General features: G+C 38.3%; 3 protein-coding genes across 3 annotated transcripts; 2 read left to right on the top strand and 1 right to left on the bottom strand.

The window, feature by feature from the left end:
* Positions 1-211: 211 nt before the first annotated feature.
* On the top strand, positions 212-2,172 carry rhbdd2 (rhomboid domain containing 2). Its single transcript, XM_023290156.3, has one exon. The coding sequence runs from the start codon at positions 449-451 to the stop codon at positions 1,430-1,432; it is 984 nt and encodes a 327-aa protein (XP_023145924.1). The 5' UTR covers positions 212-448; the 3' UTR covers positions 1,433-2,172.
* Positions 2,173-2,297: 125 nt separating this feature from the next.
* On the bottom strand, positions 2,298-4,949 carry LOC111581804 (OCIA domain-containing protein 1). Its single transcript, XM_023290154.3, has 8 exons — positions 4,768-4,949; positions 4,458-4,542; positions 4,308-4,361; positions 4,159-4,206; positions 3,565-3,694; positions 3,245-3,417; positions 2,601-2,762; positions 2,298-2,488 (listed from the first exon to the last, which is right to left on the bottom strand). The coding sequence occupies exons 1-8, from the start codon at positions 4,819-4,821 to the stop codon at positions 2,451-2,453; spliced, it is 744 nt and encodes a 247-aa protein (XP_023145922.1). The 5' UTR covers positions 4,822-4,949; the 3' UTR covers positions 2,298-2,450.
* A 3,159-nt stretch (positions 4,950-8,108) lies between these two features.
* slc34a2a (solute carrier family 34 member 2a) lies at positions 8,109-17,450 on the top strand. The gene is made up of 13 exons (XM_035957203.2): positions 8,109-8,283; positions 9,261-9,324; positions 9,438-9,545; positions 10,533-10,661; positions 10,894-11,037; positions 11,148-11,259; positions 11,937-12,129; positions 12,622-12,717; positions 12,807-12,927; positions 13,078-13,245; positions 13,361-13,477; positions 13,778-13,902; positions 14,807-17,450. The coding sequence occupies exons 1-13, from the start codon at positions 8,260-8,262 to the stop codon at positions 15,371-15,373; spliced, it is 1,968 nt and encodes a 655-aa protein (XP_035813096.2). The 5' UTR covers positions 8,109-8,259; the 3' UTR covers positions 15,374-17,450.
* The last annotated feature ends 581 nt before the right edge of the window (positions 17,451-18,031 follow it).

Below are 18,031 nucleotides of genomic sequence, written 5' to 3'. Positions count from 1 at the left end.
GTCTCTTTCAAAATAAGACATGAACGTGATTGCAAAAAGGTATCTTTAGCTTTTCTGCTAACATTATAGACAATGGATACTTGAATGTTGTTGTTCTGACTATTATGTGTGTAGATGCTTTAGTTTACTACACATTTAGGAATAGATTTCCTTCAAAAATGTGTCACTACGCGTTAAAATATATTATTTTGAAAAGTCCGACGAGAAGCTACAACTGAACACGGAAGTTTGTCTCCCCGACCCAGAGGAAACTATTCAACAACAGTTTTCTTATTGTGTTTCCATAAAACTACTGTTAAATCCTGACAGTAAACCTGTTTTTTCTCCATCAAGAATGTCACCATCCTGAGAGGTTTACAGCAGCCGTCAGTCAAAGCAGACCGGAAATTTTACTACTTCAAGTTTAGGAGGTTTGAGGACAGATGAACCAGTTTGGTAAACTAGCAAGATGACTGTAACTGAGCACTTTAAGACGACTTTCAGACTTGTCAAAGATGTCGTTCCTGTTTTCACAAGCGGCATTCTCACAGTGGTTCTTTTATCATTTGCTGTATTTGGTATCCAAACATTTTTCAACTTAACCGAAGGTGTCTTCAGCGTTGGCGCAAGCGTTTTTCGAAATGGACACCTCCACAGGCTCTTCATGTATCCCTTTTACCACAGAACCGTTCCTCAGCTTCTCCTGAACATCGCAGCCCTGGTGTTTCTCAGTGGCAGTTTGGAGAAAGGTGTCGGCACCGTCCGGTTCCTGTTCTTGTTCCTGCTGCTCTCCTCCACCTCGGGCTTGTTGTACAGTTTCTTGGACCTCCTGCAGGATGACAGCATCCAGGGCCACACTGAGGGTTTGGTTCCTGTGACTCTGGCCTGTGTGGCTCTGACTACCATGCATACAAAGATGACCAGAGCTTTTCTGTGTGGAGTCAGTTTCCCTACCATGGCCCTCCCCTGGGTGTTCCTCATAATCACCGCTGCCCTCATCCCTCACAGTGTGCTGCCCTGTAATATCATCGCCATCCTGGTTGGGTGGATGTACGGTAAAGGATGGTTCTCTCTTCTGGACATGTCTGAGGCCAGAGCTGGCCTTCTGGAGAAGATGACACCTTTCAGGTTGTTGAGGGGCATCAGTGGTGTTACTTTCGTCCCCGCTTCTACAGAGGAGAGGAGGAAGACCCTGCTTCCACAAATCAATCCCACCCCAGGGTCTTACCCGGTCCAGGCTTATGCTCCGTTGTCCAGCATCAACGCTGCTAGCAACACAGCTATGATGTATGAAGGTTGGCCACAGTCAGCTGGTCCCATGTCCACTCCCATACCTCCTCTGAATCTTCACGGACATGTCTCAGCACATAACTTTGGATTAAGTCACGCACACTTTTCAGAGCAGAGTTCTGGACACAGCTGCAACCACAGTCATGGTCATAGTCATGGTTAACAATAATGATGGTTATTTGTATGATTTATTTACAACATTCCAGCTATGAAAATAAGCCTTATTCTATCAGTACTACTGTATTTTTCACTGCTAAACTTGGTGAGCTCTGACTGTGTGTAGTAACATTTTTCTGAATGTTTAAATATTATGGGTGACTTTTATAAATTAAGAAAATGTACATGTTTTTAAAAAAAATTCTGCTATTAAATACATAAAAACCCACAGAAAGTCTTTAAAAACTTCTGCTGTAAATTTAGCATAAAGGCAGTAGACATCCTGCCGCATGTTTAGGATAAGAAATTTAAAAATGGAAAGTCTCTGCATGTGATGTTTTCGGTACCGTCATGTTATGTTCTAACCATGTTTTTTTAAACGATTTCTAAATATATCTTGATTACCTGAGTATGGTGTTAACAGGATATAATTAGGTTAGTGTGTTTATTTTCAGCAAATTGTATTTTATTGGGCATTAGAGAAAACCAAAGGGTCCAAATGTGAATTTTATGTTGCCAGTTAAGTTTAGGATGATGAACTGTTATTTTCACATTCATCTATGAATCTATCCTTTAACACACTTTTGAGACTGAAAAAATTTCCACTTATATATCACAACAAAGCCAACCTCAGATATCATCAAGGCACTGAATACTGTTATTTGTACTTACAACATGGTATTAATCTAATGTAATGAGTTGACACATATTTTGATTTCAGCTCTGCAGGTTAGTAAACTCATGAATGCATGCATGTTAAGCTCTTAACAGAAGTAAAAACAAACTTTAATTGTTATTTCCTTTAAGGAACTTTAATTTTGTGCATATAAAATGAGTGCATTAATTCAAATTAGCGTCAACGCCCGGAGAGGTTACTCATCAACAAATCGGGTTTTATTGACACTCGCAAAGACATACTGATCAAAATCTCATACAACTTCAAGAAAAGTTGCCATTAAGATGCTGGTTTCCTGTTGCATCAGTGATGCCACAGTACAAATTATATTGTCAGTTCAAACACGGACTCATTCTTCCCAGGTGTCTCCATAGATATTCTTCTTCACTGTAACATAAAAAAGTAAAAGTTTACACAGATTGATGTAATCTCAGTATCTCCCTCTGTATTTTTCCCTTATCCACTATGTGTTATACAAATCTCTGCAGGAGGAGCTTACCCTCTTTCTTGGGTCTCTCTGGCTCCCTTTCAGTGGGTGGTCTGAGCAGTGTGTCGGCCTTCTGAGTGAGTGTGACCTCATAGTTCTCTCTGTTTTTGAGCCTCAGGTCCTCATAGAGGATGGGCTTCTTCCTGGGCTCCCCCTCTTCCACATATGACTGAGCTGAAGGTGTCAGCGACAAGGAGAGGGAAAAAAAGGGTTATTTGTATATGTTACGACTAAAATTCTGTCACCCTCAGGAATTTTTTTTTTTATCAATTTGCAGCTTGGGTATGCAATAACTTATGTTATTTACAAGAAGATGAAAAACTATTTGCACACATTCATGTTTATAAAGTGACGCAATTAATATTACTCGATTTTCATTAGATCTAATCACTTGTATGTCCCTTTATACAACAGTTTATCAAAGGCATAATCTGTTGTGCTCCTAGTGTCAGTATTGCTCAGCAAAGGTTGAAAAATATTGGCTATTGCTACTGGCTTAAAATTTAAAATAAACACATTTTTGCCTCATGGTTTTCTATTTCAAAGCTGATAACATGTAAAGGTTCGGCTTCTATCACCTAAATGACTCTATTCCAAATGCAGTGATCATAGTAGTTAGTGGTTTGTGAATAGCTCACAGTGGCCCTGTGTATTACCTGGAGCATTAAAGTCACTTGCTCTGCCCATTTGCGCAGGTGGCTCTGGATGGTAGCCATATCCATAATCTTTGTTGTGGGTGGACATGTTGCTCGGGGCCTCTGCGGGCTGAAACATGGTGCCAAATGACTGGGTGTCTGGGTCACTCAGCTCTGACTGTTGACCTTTGGAACTGGGAAGGAGAATAAAAATGGTCAAAGGACTGTTGCAGAAAGGTAGAGAAGTGAAAGTAATCCGAAATGCTGTAAGGCACACTGTAACATAACCTTAACAGGCCAAGCATTTAATGAGGGCGACTTCTAGTGTGTATACTACGCACTATTGTGAAGGCATTCCTGTCCTCTGTCTGAGGATCTCTCCTAGAGGGGAGTTTTCCAGCCTCTTGAACTTCTCCTGGCACGTCTTCATGTACGACAGTTTACCAGCCAGGTAGCCACAGAAGCCAGCAACTATATGGGCAAGCATACATGAATAAATCAATACAAATGTTAAACAAGCATTTACTAACAGAGATACAGCAAAGAGGATTTAGCCAAATGAACAATTTTGAACATAAATTACTGCATTTAACACGTCAGTATGAACGAGAAGTACTATTGATAACATAAATATGAAACTATAGCTGAACAGGTAAAGTATAGTCACAGCTCTACAGGTAAAATAGATTCTATCACACTTATGTAAAAATTTATTAGGTATACTTAGTTCAAACTAATGCTGTTGAGTGGATTACAGATGATTATAAAGTCAGATTTACTGAAATGGATTGAAAGCGGGTTTGATATTTTGTAAAAAGGTTACATTTAGGGGTTGCAGTTTGTGGTACAATGTACTGAACGGTGTTTCTAACATCTTCTCTAATTATTTATATAAGTAAACTGTGTGTGTTGTTTCCGCAAGTTCACGAACTTACAGGCCACTTTGGGGAGAGATCCAAACCTTGGAGATGCAGACAGAGCCCCTATAAATTTTAACAGATCTGTGTCAATGCAAAGTTCAATATGCGTCTTTGTTCATGCATTTGTATATTTGTTGATTCCTCTACATTATGTGTTGTGTTACCTCTGGCAACTAGGGCTTGAGTGACAGCCATGCTGATCACAGAGAAGGGAAGAGCTGTGAAGAAAGCATATTAACGACACAGTGGGTCTTTTAGTTTTGGATTTAACTTTTAATATTAAGCTGACTTGTTGTCACAAGACAGACACTTACACCTATAAAGGAAGCTCTCCTTGTTGCACTCTTTCAACACCATCCTCTCCTCCTCTGTGGGGATGTAGTCCATGTTAAGAGGCGCCTGGAGATTGACACACGAACCTTGTTTTAAGTTTAATTCCCTAAGCTAAATGGCACAAGGTATTTTAGCAACACACACAGACAGTCCCACCTTGAAACCAATGAGACTTAAACAGAGGACAACAGAGCTCTTAATGAGACTGTTTGTATCTGCAGCTCACCTAAACTTAAAGCGAGCTAACGTTAGCTAACACGTTAGCATCCCAGAAAAAGCGACGAGTTTTACCTGCGCTGTTGTGCGCTGCTGCTCCTCCGTGAAACCTGTAGTGGTGGACGACATATTTACTACAATCCGGACACTTACAGCGGCTTTAAAGCATCTAGGTTAACAAAGTATTAGCCACTCGGCGGACTGACTTATTTATTTGGTACAATGTCATCGCTCCTGCTTCCGGTGACATAACCCGGAAGTTTAAAAAAAAGTTGTACGTTACCTAAAATTACCGGAAAAAAAAGGCTTGTTGCCTTTATTACTGTCAACTCATAAAAATTACACCAGGGAAATTATATCATGGTAATTTTTTTTACCGTTTAAATGGTGTAGAAAATCCAAAAAGAGCTGTAAACTGGATCTTCGTGAAGGTATTAAAATTCCAACTGACTCCCTCTAGTGGTTGTATTTCACATGTTCACTGAGGTAAAAACACACTAGTAATCAAGGGTAACATGTTATACTGTACAACATTATGACGTTGTGTAGTATTTGATAAAACTAAATATTTTCACCAAACATTTAAGATAACATTATGACCAATGTAGTTATTACTTATAATCAAATACCAACACTGTAAAACACCACAAAGGAATTTAGTCAAATCAACGACTTAATGTTAATAAATGAATTTTGCAAATTGTGTCCATTGATCTTCAAATGTCTTATTTTAATTTTTCAGATCTTTAAACATGAGTTCTTATAACTTGAAGTATTTTGACTTGAAGTGGTGTGTTGAATGAACATTTGTGAATTTTCTCAGCTCATTAAATGAAGAAACAAAACTAGTATACAAGCACACTTCCCAGAATGCATTGTTCAAGAGGTCAAAACCCCCATTTCATTTGTTATAGAGACACTGTGTGTCTCTAAAACATGTTAAAGTAAGCGGTGTGTGTGTGTGTGTGTGCGTGCATGCGTGCGTGCATGCGTGTTGTTGGTTTTTAAAGTAGGTCTAACCTGACAAACTTCAGTGCTAAATTCAGTCCCTGTGCCTGCAGACTTACAACTTATCTTGCTGTACTTAGGAGCAGTCTCACAGATTGTCTTTGTACTGACTTTAGTCAAAAAAGGCTTCAGTAGTTGAGGCTATTGGTTCTCAATGTTACATGAAGAAGAACATCTGTCAACATTTAAAATATAAAAGCAAAGCAAATATGTCAGATACCCGTGTTTATTCAACCGAATATCCCAAGTTTGTTAGAATAGAATAGCCACTTCATTGTCAACCAGAACATACAGTAGTTGGTGCACATCAGACTGAAATTTCGATGCAAAAAGCTCGCCATCGGATTAATAAAAAAAAAAAAACAAAAAAAAAAAACAAATGTTGTACTTAAAATGTCAAGTGTAGTCAATGTAACTTTGGTATTTTTACACTTACACTACTCATAAGATGAATTTGAAATAATAAATCAGCTGAAGTGCAGTTAACTCACATTTTAAAGGCAGCAAGGGAACTTACATGTCTATGCTGAATGAACATACAATACCTCACAGTATATATGTCCTTGTAGACTCCCAGACATCCAGGTTATGGTCATCATAAGTGCTTCAGTAGAATTCAGTCACTTTTCTTCTTGATTCTTGAAGACGCTTCACCTCTCACCCAAAAAGCTACTTCAGTTACAACTGACTGATGGCTACACATAGTAAGTTAATGTCTAGAATTCCCAATACGAATAGAACAGCATACTGCTGTAATAGCATTGTATGGTGTCTAGGTGATGCTGTTGCACTTGCAAACTACCAATAAAGACTCTGACTGCCTCACAGTAAATGTGCCTGCATTGAAAGTTAAAAAAAACAACCTTCGAATGTTCACATTCAAAGCAATTAGATTATATCTGTTTTTCCTAATCCGGTCCAGGAAGTAATAGACAGATGAGAGAGAAACTAGATGACAATCAATAGCCTAGTCTTTATTGATACACCTAAAAATAGAGGTGATTTTTTCCCTTTGTTGCCCCAGTTATTAATCATTCAGTTTCACTGCATGACCGGAGACGAAAAATCATTTGTGTCTGATCCGTACTGGAATGTGTGATGGAGCAGCTCCTCTGCAGGGTTAAGGTCAAACCAGAGAGGCAGGTGATGTGGGCCAATCACAGCTGTACCAGGGGAGTAGCCATCAGGCAGACTTTTGGGCTGAACAGATGGGTACTTTGGTGCATTGGGCTGCAGAGGGGCGCAGAGGGGCACCTGTGACAACCAATAGTGGCACCAGTGTCATTGGGTCAGTGTAGGGGCACTTCAGCAAATCAGATTGGCACTTAATTGGGTCACTCAGGTAGCCCTTAGTTGTGATATGTCAGGGCCACAGGTGCAAATTACCTGCTGAGCTAACCCTGGCATATGGACACTGATGTTAGCTTTGATTAATGTGTGCTGCTCCCCAATAAATACCCTTAATGCTAAGCTTGTTTGGGTACATGAGTACAAAATTATATCAGCACATCTCCAGAGCTCAACATTAAAAATTCATAAAGGCTGGATGTAGGACTGTTGCATTGGACTGCCTTAGCTTTAGTAACCAAAAGAACTTGCAACTGAGTATGTTCGAGGATAGGAACCAAGAGTGGAAAAGTCCCATTAATGCTTGTCCTGGTACATTAGAGCAGTGATGGTGACTGTAACAGTGTGAGACAAGAGGCTGTCAGAGCGTTTGTTTGATTCCCATCAGGTCACAACTTCTATGGAAATTCAGTACATCAGTCTAACTCCAACTGATTTTTACTCTTCCAAGTTCTCTAAGCCATCATCAATAGTTCTACAGGCCTAAACTTAGGTCATTGATATTATAAAGTATTGACGAATGGGTAGCTGTATAGAGAAAATCAATAGATTGTTAAAAAAAAAAAAAAAAAATGCTCTTAAAATAGAACATAGATGCATTCGCAAACTCAAATTAGGTCTGTATAACACTGTGCACATCCGGCACCCCACCACTCCCATGTGCTCTAGATAAACTTTTGCAAGCAAAGCCACTCTCTCTGCCACTATTAACCTCAGGGTCCATCAGTTGGAGCTACCATCACCCTGAGCTGCACATATTTTTTTTTTAAATGGATACAAGAAATACAGTTTTTCTCCCTGAAGGAATTAATATCTTAAATGGATGGAAATATTTTCAAACTGGACCACCAAAATAACAGAACTTCTTGTGAGTCTCAGACGCGAAAACCTGCCAGGTATTTAGGCAAAGCATAAAGTTTAACAGCAGCAGGTGTAGATGTCCAGGTGAAGGGAGGCATCACCAACTTATCAGGTACAATGTGAGTTGGATTGCAACACAACTGCAGATTAAAGCAGTGTCAGGTAAGACTAATCATGGTCTGAAAGGTGTGCTCATCTTATCTATGAGGCAGAAATGTTCCTGGTGATGTGAAAGCTGCACATCACCCTCTCTGCTGACCTCTACCGACCCCCCACACCTTTCCGCACCGTCTGCGTGGGGGCAGCGCTTCAAAAAACCTGAGGCCCAGGTGAGCTGAGCACACATGAAGGATGGACTCGCTGAGCCTGCCACAGGTGAGAATGCGCTGCTTTCTGTCAGTTTGAATACTTTCATTTTGCAGTCATCTGAAAACTGGGTATCGCTTTATTATTTTTAATCTATAGAAAAATCTAAAACCTCTATGCATCAAAGGTAAATGAAAATCAAGGGTACATAAAATGTATAATTTCTTAATTGAAATGAGAAATTATGTTTTTTTTTAAGTAACTAATGAGTTTGGAAAAATACTGTTTACTCAAGTAAACAACTTTATTCTTGTTAATCTGGAATTTCTTTATTGTATGAGTAACAATTTGCTTGAAAATGCTGGAAAGTCAGCACACGAAACATAAATGTCCACTTAAAACTGTGCTGTGATCCTGTTGAAGACAAGTTATTACAGAAAACAGGGCATTAATAAATTTCACAAAGAAGATGTAAGAGGATTTAATCAATCGTTAAAGAATAACATCCAAGATACAAGTTGATGAAGCTTACACCAAGTTAATATTGACGCAGTTGTGCCTTCTTTGTCATACTGTTGTGTCAATGGAATTTTACTGCAACTAAAGCATGTGACACTAAGATCAATACCCCAGCACGTGAGGGAAAGAGTGTGTGTGTATGTGTGCTTGCATGTGTGTGTATGTGATTTTTGTGAACTAAATGCTTGATACTGGCGATTATTAGAATTGTTAATCGGAGTAAGCCAAGAACAAAGGATTCAATGCAACAGGCTGAGGTTATTTATAACAGTTAATGACAAATGAATCCAAACACGACTGCAATGCATGTAGTAAACTTTCAGGTTGGCATGATATGATATTCACAGATGCTGTTTCAAAACGAGAAATTCCCCATTCCAGTGCTGAAAGCTCATATCTTTACTTTTGAAGTTATTTATCACCTTTAAATACTGACAAATACAATTTATATACTGCACACAATAAATACATAGCACTTTGGAAATTAAATCCTTATGTATGTTATATATATATGTATACTTTTACAGGAAATGGACCCTCAAAGCAAAAGCAGGGAGGACCAAGATGAAAAACATGGAAATAAAAGCAAAGGTGTTTTTTTTATACTACATACAGTATAGGGATACTGGTGAATTTTAATAGATAAAACATGTAGCTGTAAAAAGGATAGTAAATGTATTCAAACTTCTTGTCTCTTGTCACAGTCAAAGCCAGTCCTGCACATTCCACTATGGCTTTGATTGAAGACGAGCCGGAGGACATGGACCCATGGGACATGCCAGAACTGAAGGACACTGGGGTCCCGTGGTCAGGTGAAGACTCGTAATGTACCTGTGTAACCATTTATAACAGTACAAATACTGCCTTACACTTGTGTGTATAAAGGAACATAATGTGTGTTTCCATTATATTTACAAGTTCATTGATTTGATCAGTCAAATAGATTATTACTTAGCCGTTCATTAAATACTCCTTATTATGACATGTAGTATTGACAATATAAATGCATGCATGCTGAAAGTAATGAATGAAAAAAAATAGTTTGTGTCTGTTTTATGGACACTGTTTTCCTGTTTCTTGTGTTTAAATCAGTTAAAGCCCTTCAGCTACACACAGGTGATGTACTACACTTTTAGGTGTGTCCCATTAAAATGAGTGAACAGGTAACCCTGTATTTACTATGTTATATTTGCCATTTATTTAGATCACTCACTAGAGAGATGTTTTTTTTCTTAAATGGCTCTTTATTCTGATGACCAGCATCAGATAAGTCCTGTTAAATCTCCTTTGATCAAGTAATCTAAATCTCTAAACCTATATGTTTGAGGGGTTAATGGGTTGAAAAGTTGTCTAATCTTCCAAGCTGTTACTGCCTCATTTCGAGAGTAATAACTCAAATCAGTGACTGATGTGATTATTTAGAAAGCATGGATGTCATAAATGACAACAGATACGATCCAGGCAGTAGTCAGACAAATAGCCAAGTATAGCCAACATACTGTAGACAGTTAAGATAAATGAGTGAACGCATTTCAAGCTAGTACAACAGACCAAAAGGTGAACTCTCAAAGTAGAAAATACAAGTAATATTACAAATATATGAGAATAATATTTTAATAAACACGATTTGCACTATAAAAGTTTCTCTGGTTGATTTGTTGTCTAAAATGCCTACCACATAATGACAAAAACCTAATTAATATCCAGTTGCATGTTATCGTCCTCTTTACTTCCCACTTGTGTATGATTTAACCTAACTGTATTTGATCCCGTGTATTTTTCTTTACCTGTTTCTTCAGCTCTGGATACCAAAGGGAAAGTGCTGCGAGTGTTTGTGTCGGTGGGGAAGATTGTTCTGCTGCTGGGTTTCCTTTACATGTTCATCTGTTCTCTTGACATCCTCAGCTCAGCTTTCCAGCTTGTTGGAGGTAAACACGCTGACTGAACTCATGATATAATGTTGAGCCATAAAATTGTATGTTATATGTCTTTTATCACAGTAGGTAATTTGTAGATAGTCCCATTAAGCCATGTCAGTGTGATCGTGAAACAACACATAGATAAACCATAGTCAATACGCAATCACTCTCCTGAGCATAATATGCAATGCAAATGAGTATTTTTTGAGAATTCACATGTTCTGGTGTTCATGTTCTCCAGGAAAAACAGCAGGCGACATCTTTCAGGACAACAGTGTTCTGTCTAACCCTCTGGCTGGTCTGGTCATTGGTGTTCTGGTCACTCTGTTGGTCCAGAGCTCCTCCACGTCCTCCTCAATAGTTGTCAGCATGGTTTCCTCTGGATGTGAGTAGGAGCCTCAACACAAACATACACAGAGATTCAGACATGCACAGAATACAGAAATGTTGGACTTCAGGTACAAATGCTGAAGGAGACCTGTGGTGCTTTGACAGTGCTGACGGTCCAGGTGGCTGTTCCCATCATCATGGGCACCAACATCGGCACCTCTGTCACCAACACATTAGTTGCTACGACGCAGGCTGGCGACCGCAGCACCTTTCGCAGGTAACAATTTTATGTTTAATGGATGAAATTTTCTTCCACTGCTGAACAGAAGAATGTGCAGAAATTAACTTGGCAAATCTTGTTGACTTTCTGCAGCAGCATCTGCAGAAGCAGCATGACGAATTATGTTTTATTTCCCCGGCAGTCATGTGTGTTTATCTGTAATGAAAAAGGAATCAAAAAATAATAATTTTTTGTAAAGTTATGTTCTGAAGCATTTGTACAAATTCCAAAATCCTGTGAACCAGACACCACACAAGTCTGACATTTGAGTCTGTCACTGAAGTACCAGAGTAACTATTATCCTCATATTTTGAAAATGTAATTGTTTTTTAATGAACTGAAAACCCAACCTTTATGAGCTTCAGGTCATCGTTTTAAAAGGGTGTTATTTTCTCTAAGATGCAGGTAAACTTACAACAACTTAATCTACAAACTTAATGTTTCTCCTTCATCTGATGACAACCAATTCATATTTAATTTCTAATTTATGATGCTCAAATTTGCTTTTAAAAAAATTCCAAAATCCTCACATTTGAATACGGATTATTGCTGCACAAGTAGTAAGTCTGAGCTACTAACTTTCTAGAAATGTTTTCCTAGATAGCAATTTCATTGGAACGATGAAAGGTTCTTTAATATTTGCATTTATCGCCCCTCTTTCACAACGCACTCAGGGCTTTTGCAGGGGCCACAGTGCACGATTTCTTTAACTGGCTCTCTGTGCTGGTGCTGCTGCCCCTGGAGGTCGCCACCGGTTATCTGTACGAGGTCACCAAGCTCATCATCGACTCCTTCAAAATCGAGAGCGGAGAGGCCCCAGCCCTGTTAAACGTCATCACTGACCCCCTCACTGAATCCATCATACAGGTAAATGTCAGGATGATTTTTGTTGTTCAAGTCTGATGAAAAATATCAAAAAATCATGACAGATACTCTGCTCAGATTTGGGCCAGTAATAATGCTAAGGATCAGTATATTACTTGTTTTGACAAAAGATGTCAACAACATTTTTTTTTCTGAAATTTGACTGACAGTCAGATCTAGAGAACATTACCAAAAGAAGCAATGTTGCAATAGCAGGTTGGTTAATATGGCAATAAATTAGTTAGCAGGCATGGTCGGCGTTTTTTATAAAGGGCAATTCTGAATTTGCACAGAAGCTGAAAATGATTAATTGGTGGTTATGTATGAAGCCTGAAGCATTTACTGGAAGATGATTATGTATGTTTCCTGTCATCCTAATTGTGTTGTTTTTATGTCATTAGGACTATCAGTGAGATACGATGCCATTAAGTAGGGTTGTTATCTTTGTCATGGTTGCACATTTCTACACTGTTTTTCTCTTTCCCTCTGACTCAGCTGGATCAGTCTGTCATTAGTGGGATTGCCACAGGAGACCCAGAAGCCAGAAATAAGAGTCTCATCCTGAAATGGTGCCAAACCTTCACCAACACAGTAAGGCCAAAGCTTGGTAACCACATACCGAGTATTCTAAAATAATAAGCTAATGAAACCTTTAATGTGAAACTGCCTCTGTGTTTCAGACCTTAATGAACGTCACGGTTCCTGGCCCAGAGAACTGCACTTCTCCGACTCTTTGCTGGGTTGATGGCAACTACACCTTTACACTAAAGAACATTTCTGAGACGTACAATGTGCAGAAATGTAAGACCACCATGCACAGAATTTATAGTCTTTTTTTAAGCCCACTGAGTTGAAAAAAGGATGATCTGTAAGTTTAAGTGTGAGAAAAAGACAGTGATTAGCATGATATTCAGTTCCTGTAATTATATGTGTTTTCCTCTATGTCCTCAGGCACCCACCTCTTTGTGAATGTGAATCTGCCCGACCTGGCGGTGGGTCTGATCTTGCTGACTCTGTCTCTGCTGGTGCTCTGCTCCTGCCTGGTCCTCATTGTCAAGCTGCTCAACTCCATGCTGAAGGGACAGGTGGCTGCAGTCATCAAGAAGATCCTTAACACCGGTGAGCAGCACCGCACACTGTGATTTCAAACAACTGGGTGTAAAGCACTGGTTTGTAATACATGAATGTTTTTGTATGCAACTGTGTGTGTGTGTGTGTGTGTGTGTGTTTGCAGATTTCCCGTTTCCATTCGGCTGGGTCACAGGTTACATTGCCATTTTAGTCGGAGCTGCAATGACCTTCATCGTGCAGAGCAGTTCGGTGTTCACTTCTGCAATTACTCCACTTGTTGGTGAGGTCAATCGTCCATCAGTCCAGTCATCCATTTCTTTTATCGCCATCTCATCACCATTTCTTATCTCTATGTGTTTTTTGAATTAGAATTTCCCACTAAGGTATTCCATAACTATGTGGTTTGTGCTCTCTATGTGACATCTTAGTAATAAAACACATCACATCTTTAAGAAAACAGACTGAACAGAGCAGAGAGCAACCTGGGAAACAGGGTGGTTTTGTTTATTTATAATCAAAAAGACCTTCAGCTAATAATTCTAATTCTTTGGTGGTGTATGTGTTTCTTGTGTTTGAATAGGTATCGGTGTCATCAGCATAGAGAGAGCATACCCGTTGTCTCTTGGTTCCAATATCGGCACCACGACCACAGCCATTCTGGCAGCCATGGCTAGTCCTGGAGACACACTGGCAAACGCTTTACAGGTCAGACATTCACACTAAAACATTTGTAAAATACTGACTGATTTGACACATATAGTTCATGGTACTCCAGATTCCAGATGTCTTTTTTTCAAAAGATTTTATATGTATTTCTGATTTATTTATGATTTGTCAGAGATATGTGACCTTTAACATTGAGAAAGCCTTTTGTTTTCTTCAGTGTATATTTATGTAAACATCATTGTAAATACATATTCTTTAAAGAGAAAGAGCTGTTTAAAATAACATATTTATTATATTTCCTGTCACATTTTGGACTACCAAAACTCAAAACACCAATTTTAAATTGCTACCATTTAAACTGCATAATAGTCCATAATCGGATCTAAGTAATTATCACATTTCAGAAGTTGTTTTTGTTTTCTTTTGCTACTTTACATTGGCAGAAAATTGGATGATTTAAAAAAAAAAAATAAAAAATTCTTCTAGTATGTTTCTTAAAAACAGCTATGAACCCTGCAACAAAAATAAAGGGGAAATTTGCATATACCTTAAAGAATCACTTGTAAAACCTTGTAAATATTAATCTTTAATTGTACTCTTGGACAAGATGTACATTATTTTGTATGTTCAGCTGAAAATGAGAATTGTTGGAGGTGTACCAGCTAAATGCTATGTCTGTTAAGTATTTAGTACTAAACACAGTTTTTTTTTTCAGGAAAAAGAATAGAAAACAATTGTTAAATTACCAACAAGTAAAATCCAAAAAGCTTTTGCTAAATTAATAAAATTAAAATAAATGACTTCCTTGAAAGTGTAGAAAGTCACTTACCCACACTTGAATTATTACATACAAACTTTTTATATGTAATATTATGTACTGTTTCATTTTTTTGGCAGAAAAACATAAAAGTTAGTCAATAAAGTTTGTTAATGATCGTTCCAGATTGCCCTTGTGCACTTCTTGTTCAACATCACCGGCATCGTTCTCTGGTATCCAATCCCCTTCACTCGCATCCCCATCCGGCTGGCTAAAGGTCTGGGCAGCATCACCGCTAAATACCGCTGGTTTGCTGCTGTCTACATCATCTGCTGCTTCTTCGTTATACCTCTCTTCGTATTCAGCCTGTCGCTGGCTGGATGGCAGGTACTGGTGGGCGTCGGTGTACCTATACTCGTTCTGCTGATCATCATCCTGATCATCAACATGCTGCAGAAACGGAAACCTAGTTGCCTGCCTGCAGCACTGAGATCCTGGGACTTCCTCCCCCTGTGGGCCCGCTCCCTGGCTCCCTGGGACAAAGTGGTTGGTGTGATTACTGCCAAATGCTGCTGCTGCTGCAAATGCTGCCAAGCTGCGTCCGACGACCAAGAACATGGAGTACAAGAATCTGCAGAAAAGAACAAGAAAGCACACACAGCGGTGTATGATAACCCAGCGATGAGTGCAGATAAAGAAGTGGAAGATGAGATAAAGATAGAGCTGAAGATTCTGAAAATGACCAGGCTTTAGGTTTTATAGTTATTGTACTTGTGTGATGTTGTATGGATGATGCAAAGAAACGTATTGGTCATGGTACGAGAACCAGATACATTCAGACAACTTCCAGCTCCAAATTATTTATACTTTTACTGGTAATAGATTTTTAAAGTGTAACATGAGATATGACTGTATCGAGATTTCTGTGAGACAGAGACAATGACAAATGCATGAAATACAAGTGAAGTGGGTTTTAAGGGATTACAATGGTAATTTATAGGTTTATTGTGTACAAATCCCATGAAAAGACAAACCAACAGCATAGTAATCTGTCTTCAGTACTTTCTGATTTACCCTGTTTGGTGCTGTCAGCTTTAGGTCTGTTTGACAGAACTCTGTAACAATATGGCAGTCGTCTGACACGTATCCCGCCCCTCTCCTCACAAAGCCAATCATCTGCCTTATAATGGTCAAACCTGAAACATTCAGCCAATCACGTTTCTGAACTGTAAGAATGTGTTGTGCACATGTAGTAGAAGTATTACTGGAAAAGAAACGTTTTTTAAAAACCTGATGTTGATGCAAAGTCACCAAAATCTGACCTATAATTCTATGCATGTAGCTTATTTGTCATGGTGGCCACTGAAATTACAGTTAGGGCTCTCTCTCCATTCATTTAGATTGGATTGTAGTCTTGTTAACCTAAAATAATTGCCTGAAGGCATTACCAAGAAGGTTGCTGAGTGGCAAGATTTGCTCCAGAGGGACTTTGAGATGAAAAAGCAGTAAAATACTTACTTTAATTTTTATTCTAATTTTTTTTTAAAGCTGGGCACCGTAGTTTTTCATTATCATTCCTCAAATTAAAGAAGAGAGAACATTTATTCAGTCAGAATCAAAATCAGAGTCAGAAGGTTTTGTTGTCTAGTAGGTTTTCACAAACAAGAAATTTGACTTGGTATTTTCATTCAGTGAAACAGTATAGATTAAAATTGTTGCCAATCATAGCAGTAAACAGTTAATAAGCATAACTGCTTCATCTTAACTACTGGTAATTATTTTCATCTGATTTGATGTTCTAATGAGTTGCTTATTTTCAGCAACAGAACAGCGTGTTTGTGTTCAGTACTAATAAAGAAACTGAGATTAAGATTTATGCTAAAAGTAACTGTCAGTTTGCCATCATGGTGAAGAGCATAACATTATTATAACTGCATAACAAAAGCTTGTAAACACCGTCTTTGTGAGCTTAATAGTGGGTTGACATGAGTATCATTTGAGTCACAGCACCATGTGCTGATAACATACAATCTCACAGCTACCATGGCTGTAAACTCTTAGTCTACCTGGATAACAATGGGGCTTTATGACACGGAGGAATAATCAAGGCTTGGCTACACTGATAACGCATGTTAGTAGAATCAGACAATATTGGATTTGGTCTTTTAATGGTATTTGTGGACAGTTTGAAAAACAAAAAATATTACCAGACCTATCCTTCTATATTTGAATTTAATGAACAAATTCCCCTTTAAACAACCTAAACAACAGAACACCATTTAAAATAATCAAACACAGTTATTGGGTTTTATCTACAAATACAATATATAATACCAATAAAATGTATGGTACATGTAAAGTTAGAACACAACAAAAGTAACATCTGGGATTTGTAATAATCGATGTAAAGCTCTGTGTCTGTATTTGGCCAGCACACTCTGTTAGCTTGTTTTATTATCTATAGGTTAACTTGTAACAACTACTACAGCTGCCATGGCCTTTATTCTAGATCCTAACAGGCAGATAGCAGGTTTGATTAAGCAGACAGAGAATTGCCACATTTTGACATTTCTATCAGGTTTCTCTTTTGCATTTATACAAAGAAAAATGTTTTTTACTGTGTGAGACACATTGAGATCCTTTACGCATCGTTTTAAGGTGTAAAATTCTTTTGTAATTGAACAGATAATTGTATTCAAGGAATATGTGGTCTGAAATTAGATGAATGAGCATCTGACTGTATGTTTTTGACATTTTGTCTAAAATTTTGAGTTGTATATTGTGTCTTGAAAATACTCTGTGAAAATGAAAAAATAAAAAATTAACATTACTAATTACCTAATTGAATGAGTCACTTTGGAAGCTTCCTTCCAGAAACCACCAGACTTATCATTGTGAATGCATTCCTCATTCTATATGTATGCTGACCCTATATTTATTGCCCTGCTATCAGTGTTATCTTTTCTGAGTAAAACAAAGTGGGCGTGAACATACGTAGAGTCCAAAGTGTTCAGAAAAACAAACATGATTTATGTCTTAAAATATCATAAATTTTTATCAGCATCAACATTATTATCAATAATGGCTCATATTTTTTTGTAACAGCTTTCTTTAAGAGGGCGAGGCGCTCTTCTGGGTCTAGTTTAGGACTGTTGCATTTGTATGTTGTGTATTATTTTGCTCTTAAATTGTCCGAGCCAGTGTCCAGGAAACTTCCAGTGTTGTGCTGCCTGCTACACTGTCACATGTCAGCGAGCCATGTGCAAAGAACATGAGATGGATTATCAATATGTCAATATAGAAGCTGCACAACTGTGCGAAATTGCACGCCACAAACACCACGAGAGAGTTTCCACATGGTCAACTGGCACTCAACGCTACAGGGAATGCACACACACAGAGATACTGTAT

The sequence above is a fragment of the Amphiprion ocellaris genome, chromosome 4 (assembly GCF_022539595.1).
Source record: "Amphiprion ocellaris isolate individual 3 ecotype Okinawa chromosome 4, ASM2253959v1, whole genome shotgun sequence".
Taxonomy (NCBI): domain Eukaryota; kingdom Metazoa; phylum Chordata; class Actinopteri; family Pomacentridae; genus Amphiprion; species Amphiprion ocellaris.
This window is presented reverse-complemented; position numbering and strand designations above follow the sequence as displayed.

Coding starts and splice junctions, on each gene's coding strand:
- LOC111581804 (XM_023290154.3), bottom strand. CDS start 4,821: ATGTCGTCCACCACTACAGGTTTCACGGAGGAGCAGCAGCGCACAACA. Junction 4,207..4,307: donor TCAAGCCCTAGTTGCCAGAG/GTAACACAACAC, acceptor TAAAATTTATAG/GGGCTCTGTCTGCATCTCCA. Junction 2,763..3,244: donor AAGTGACTTTAATGCTCCAG/GTAATACACAGG, acceptor TGACACCTTCAG/CTCAGTCATATGTGGAAGAG.
- rhbdd2 (XM_023290156.3), top strand. CDS start 449: ATGACTGTAACTGAGCACTTTAAGACGACTTTCAGACTTGTCAAAGAT.
- slc34a2a (XM_035957203.2), top strand. CDS start 8,260: ATGGACTCGCTGAGCCTGCCACAG. Junction 11,038..11,147: donor CAGCATGGTTTCCTCTGGAT/GTGAGTAGGAGC, acceptor GTGCTTTGACAG/TGCTGACGGTCCAGGTGGCT. Junction 12,928..13,077: donor GACGTACAATGTGCAGAAAT/GTAAGACCACCA, acceptor CTATGTCCTCAG/GCACCCACCTCTTTGTGAAT.